This window comes from Bicyclus anynana, chromosome 19 (assembly GCF_947172395.1).
Source record: "Bicyclus anynana chromosome 19, ilBicAnyn1.1, whole genome shotgun sequence".
In the NCBI taxonomy this organism is placed as follows: Eukaryota; Metazoa; Arthropoda; class Insecta; order Lepidoptera; family Nymphalidae; genus Bicyclus; species Bicyclus anynana.
Window position 1 is genome coordinate 2,210,011 of NC_069101.1, and position 6,118 is coordinate 2,216,128.

A 6,118-nucleotide genomic window follows, 5' to 3' on the forward strand; every position below is an offset into this window, starting at 1 on the left:
ATCTGATTTTCAATAACCTACTGACAGATAGTTTTACTATGTAAAGAGAGTTTGACTGTTACTGATAATCGAGGATACCTATCTATCCGCCATTTCGTTTACTAAAGTTAAGAAAATCTATTTTTCTGTTTTTATCTGATTTTCAATAACCTACTGACAGATAGTTTTACTATGTAAAGAGAGTTTGACTGTTACTGATAATCGAGGATACCTATCTATCCGCCATTTCGTTTACTAAAGTTAAGAAAATCTATCTTTCCGTTTTTATCTGCTTTTTAATAACCTACTGACAGATAGTTTACTAAGTATGTAAAGATAGTTTCACTGTTACTGATAATCGAGAATAGCTATCCGTGGTTAGGTTATTGAAAACGGTCGAAAGTCTACTTGTAATAAAATGCATTTTGTGTTTTAAATAGTCTCTCAAAATTAATAGTTTTTGCGACAGCTACTATATCGTTTCTATTTTTGCACTTGAAGGAATCACGAAGGACTTTCCATACAAACTTTTAACCCCTATTTAACCCCCATTGGATTTTATTTTCGCTACAGTGTCCTGTAACCTTTGTATTATGATCTCAAATCGTGCCAAGTTTCATTTGGATTTATTCACTAGTTTCAGTGTGATGCCTTGTCAACAAAAACACGGACAGACAGACAAAAAATAAAAAGAAACATTTTTGGCTTCCGTGTCAATAATGCCTTACAACAAATAATTTCAAAATATCTTCAATGTACAGAATTGGACCTGTTACAGTTTAATAAGTACATGATATAAATAATTATAACGATTATAGATAATTAGAACGAGATAATCTCGTGCAGTGAAATAGACAAAATTCAACCAATAGCGGTGCAACCGAAATTCTCGATATCTCTTTCATTGTTTTAGGACGAAATAGACGGGTCTGGGACAACAGCGTCGCGATTAAACGACATTTTGTCTCCCTTAACTTGGTCGCACGTTACCACTACTGTACTTTCCTTGATTTGACAGTTTGTAATACAAAAACGTGTGCGTCTCGGGCGAGAGTTGCGCCGTTATGCGTTACGTTACGAAACGGTTTACCCTTCAAAATAACTTTACTTGCAGTACAATGCCGAGGACCATAGTGTATTACTTCCCCGAGAGGGCGCTGGGCGAATGCATCCGTCTCCTGCTGGCTTACAGAGGCGAGGAGTTCATAGATCGCAGGATACCTCACGAGGATTGGCCAGAAATTAAACACAGTAAGCAAAAATTACTCTGTCTACTTAGCAAATTCGTTCGTAATACTCTCGACGTCCCGCGCGCACGATTTCATACCCAGTCCTTCCCCCTGTCCCACGCGCACGTCCTTATACTCGCGTAGTCCTTCCTCTCCCGTCGACCGCATATCATGGGAGTGTTATCAACGAATTTGCCAAGCTATAGTACCTACAAAAAATTATGACCTGTGGTTAATCAGTACGCCGTAGAGGCAGGTGCGAGAGGATTACCAGCAAAATCTCTCTATAATCTTTTCAACATATAAAATTTTAATAAAAAAAATTCAACCGACTTCCAACTCAAAAGTTAACCTAAACTAAAAAGCAAAAAATAACATCTTGCCTATGTGCTACCTTCTGATCAGATTGAAGGCGGTGCCAAGCCAGTGATGTTTTAATTTAAGCCGTTTAAATTACAAAGTTTCTGTGGTTCTTTCAGAAACGGCTTTAATTAAAACATGACACTGGATTGGCACCGCCTTCAAACTGATCAGAAGGTAGCATATAGGTAAGATGTTATTTTTTGCTTTTTAGTTTAAAAAACCAAAAACCCTGGACCCTTTAAAACAAAAAAAGAATTTTCAAAATCGGTCCACGAATGACGGAATTATCGCTGGACATACATAAAAAAAAAAACATACATACAGCCGAACGTAGAACCTCCTCCTTTTTGGAAGTCGGTGAAAAATACTCTAACTATTACAAAAAAGTATGACCTAACAAATGAACTAACTAAAAATGGCTATATGGTTAGTCTGTACGCCGTAGAAGCAGGTGCGAGAGGATTACCAGCAAAATCTCTTCATAATCTTTTTAACATAAAAATGGAATCGACTTCAAAGGACCCTTACAAATGAACTAACTAAAAATGGCTATGTGGTTAAACAGTACGCCATAGAAGCAGGTGCGAGAGGATTACCAGCAAAATCTCTCAAATCTTTTTAACATAAAAATGGAATCGACTTCAAAGACGTATTACAATTTTGATTTTAACACAAAATTACGAAATCAATTTTCATTGAAAATGGAATGGGACCAATCTGGTAGTAGGAGTATACTCTTTCAAACAAGAAAACAATTTTCAAAATTGGTTTATAAATGACAAAGTTATAAGGTAACAAACATTAAAACCCCGAATAGTTCAGTGGAAATTACGCGAGTCCCTTCGTCAAAAGTTTAAATAAATAGGCATTTTAACAGTAGCCTGTCAGTATATATATAACAGTATAGTTTATGTAAGACAAAATATTAATTTGTACAAACGAAAAGGAGATTTAAACCCACGTCTTACTAGACACGGGCATAAGTTAGTTATTTCGGCATATCGTCTCCAAAGAGTTAAAAAATCTTTTGTGGGTTTGGGTGTACTCTTCTATAACAAGATCCCAAAGACTGTGATGGACTTGCCAATGCACAACTTTAAGCAATGTGTTAAAAGACATTTACTTAGTCAAGGTTACTACACTATTGATGAGTTCCATAACGATAAAGGTGCTTGGAGGCCATTGGATCAGCTTCCACCTTCACACAGGAAAGAAAACTATAAGAAATTGTAATTTAATTGTTATCAATTGTAAATTCTAATACTGTATGACTTTTTCAAAAGAGCAACTGTTGAGTTTCTTGCCGGTATCTTTTCAGCAGAACCTGCCTTCATGAATGTAGAATCTTTACAAATAGTCAACTGACGTGTCAAAAGTGCTTGTAAACTAAGCCTACTTGAAATAAATGAATTTTGAATTTAGAATTTTTGAAAGGTCGTAAAATAAGTATATACCTACTTTAAAGCGTTTGTTTACATTTCCAGAGATGCCTTTCGGCGAGATGCCGGTCCTGGAGATCGACGGCAAGAAGTACGCGCAGAGTTTAGCCATCCTGCGCTACCTCGGCCGCAAACACGGCCTCAGCGGACAGGACCTGGAGGAGGACTTTGAAATCGACCAGAACGTCTACTTCTATACCGACGTTTGGACTAGTAAATATCGTTCTTTATCAAATTAGCGACTTCTACTCTTTTTTTTCCGTGACGATGTCGTGTAGAAACCGAAAGGGGTGTGGATTGTCATCCTCCTCCTAACACGTTCGTCCGATTTCATCTTAGATTGCATCATCACTTACCATCAGGTGAGGTAACTTGTAAAAAATAAAAAAAAATGTCTGCCGCAACCATATTTTTTTAAGTTTCTTTTCCGGGAAAGTTTGTATTAGGTGTGGGTACGACAATAGACGGGTATCACCGAGGGGCGGGAATGAATCACCACCCCTCGGTGATGAGTCCGACCGCATTACCATCGAGCTATTGAGGTTATACATTGTATCAGCGTGGTAGGATTTTGTTCGTTATTTAAGCCACAGTGCGCGACTGTTAACCCCAGATGGTAAGTGATGATGCAATCTATTGTAAAACGCGTTTGCCCAGAAGATGCTTTCAAAACCCCTTATATTAAAAAGAGAAAGTCCTTGTAACATAACTAACCTTCAATATAAATCCACAGGAGGCGGTTACGTCTACCACGAGGCGAATGAAGAGGCGAAAGCGGCAAATATGGCAGAGCTGGTAAAGAATTACTATCCCTTCGCGCTGAAGAAGTTGGACGAGATCATCAAGAAGAACAACGGACATTTGGCTCTTGGCAAGGTATATGAATTCAACAAAAAGGAAACCTTCGTCGTTATCAACCCATATTCGGCTCACTGCTGAGCTCGAGTCTCCTCTCAGAATGAGAGGGGTTAGGCCAATAGTTTACCACGCTGGCCCAATGCGGATTGGCAGACTTCACACACGCAGATTATTAAGAAAATTCACTGGTATGCAGGTTTCCTCACGATGTTTTCTTTCACCGTGTGAGACACGTGATATTTAATGATTTCTTAAAATGCACACAACTGAAAAGTTGGAGGTCAGACTGGATTCGAACCCACACCCTCCGTAATCGGAGGCAGGGGTCATATCCACTGGGCTATCAAGGAAACCTTCCTTGACTGATATTTTTTAGGCAACCTAGTAGCAAATACACAAACTTTCGCCTTTATAATAAAAGTGTGATTTGTTTTACAGTTAACCTGGGCAGACTTTTTATTCGCGGGCATGTACGACTGCGTTAAGGTGAAACTGCAAATGCCAGATCTGGACAAGAAGTATCCCAGCTTCAAGAAGCTAGCGGATTCGGTGTACGCTCTGCCCAGGTGCAAGGCGTATGCTGACAAAGCACCCAAGACAGACTATTAGTGGCATTAAGTCTCGTTGGCAACTTCGTTCGTAACACTCCCAATGGTCCGCGCGGGCCGGGGGGCGTGTAGCGATGAATGAAAACCCACGACTGATGCAGCTTACTACCTCGCACGCACGATTTTACATCCGCACAGTCTTTCCCCCCGTCGCCCGCATATCATGGGAGTGTCAAAGAACTTGTCAGTTCCTAGTTACAGATATGTTGTTATACATGTTATGGTGTTGGATTACAGATTTTTCATTTATTATGTATTTTTATTCGTAATACTAGCGAACTTCCGCGACAAGTTCAGTTTTCACAAATCCCGCAGGAACTATGGATTTTTCTAGGATGACAGTAGCCTCTGTGTTAATCCTGAGTAAAATCTATCATTCCAAATTTTAGCCAAATCGCTTCAGTAGCCGCAGCGTAAAGGAGGAACAAACATACACAGTTAAACACACACAAACTTTTGCCTTTACAATAATACTGTAATGATTGATTGTGTGTTATTTGTCTGTCTGTCTGTGTAATCTCAGGAGCTTTTGAAGGTAATAGTTTATAATGTACTAATTGCTATTTAATTTTAGCAGGCGTTCGTTATAACCTTTTTTATTCAAGTTGGAAAAAAAAAGGTTTGAAACTATAGACTACTACTAAAAACGGGTCTAAAAAGATAGAAACAAGAAACTATTTTAGATAGAAATAAAGCCTTTGACATTTGATTTGACGGCCTCCGTGGCGCAGTGGTATGCGCGGTGGATTTATAAGACCGAGGTCCTGAGTTTGATCCCCAGCTGGGCTGATTGAAGTTTTTTTAATCGATCCAGGTCTAGCTGGAGGGAGGCGTCGGCTGTGGCTAGTTACCACCCTGCCGACAAAGACCTACCGCCAAGATTTAGCGTTCCGGTACGACGCCGTGTAGAAACCGAAAGGCGTGTGCTTTTGATCGTCCTCCTAACAAGATAACCCGCTTCCATCTTAGTATGCATCATCACTTCATTGCCCCTTGATGATACCATCAGGTGAGAATGTAGTCAAGGGCTAACTTGTAAAGAATTAAAAAAACACTAATACCATAAAGGCAAAAGTTTGTGTGTGTTTGTTACTCTTTTACGCCTCGACTACTCGACCGATGTGACTAAAATCTGTCGTCGTTATCAACCCATATTCGGCTCACTGCTGAGCTCGAGTCCCCTTTCAGAATGAGAGGAATTAAGCCAAAAAGTCCACCGCGCTGGCTCAATGCTGATTGGCAGACTTCACACACGCAGAGAATTAAGAAAATTCTCTGGTATGCAGATCCTCACGATGATTTTCCTTCACCGTTTGAGACACGTGATATTTAATTTCTTAAAATGCATATAACTGAAAAGTTGGAAGTGCATGCCCCTGACCGGATTCAAACCCTCACTCTCTGGAAACCGAGGCAGGCAGGCATAACCACTGGGCTATCACGGCTATCATGGCATTAAAAACATTTAAATATGCAACAAGTATTCAATATTTATTGTGAAGCTTCGTGTATAGAAATGCGTCATAAATCTCATTGACGCATTTAAAGATAAAATATTTACTGAACTGATGAGTTACTAAATAAAATCAGTATTAAGCGCCTTCCTTTGATGGTCTCATCAATTATATAATGATTTATTTAT

General features: G+C 39.3%; 1 protein-coding gene across 1 annotated transcript; it reads left to right on the forward strand.

Annotated features, from left to right (window-relative positions):
- The first annotated feature begins 1,097 nt into the window (after positions 1–1,097).
- Positions 1,098–4,502, forward strand: LOC112054654 (glutathione S-transferase 2-like). Its single transcript, XM_024094504.2, has 4 exons — positions 1,098–1,230; positions 3,056–3,223; positions 3,744–3,886; positions 4,307–4,502. The coding sequence occupies exons 1-4, from the start codon at positions 1,098–1,100 to the stop codon at positions 4,475–4,477; spliced, it is 615 nt and encodes a 204-aa protein (XP_023950272.1). The 3' UTR covers positions 4,478–4,502.
- The last annotated feature ends 1,616 nt before the right edge of the window (positions 4,503–6,118 follow it).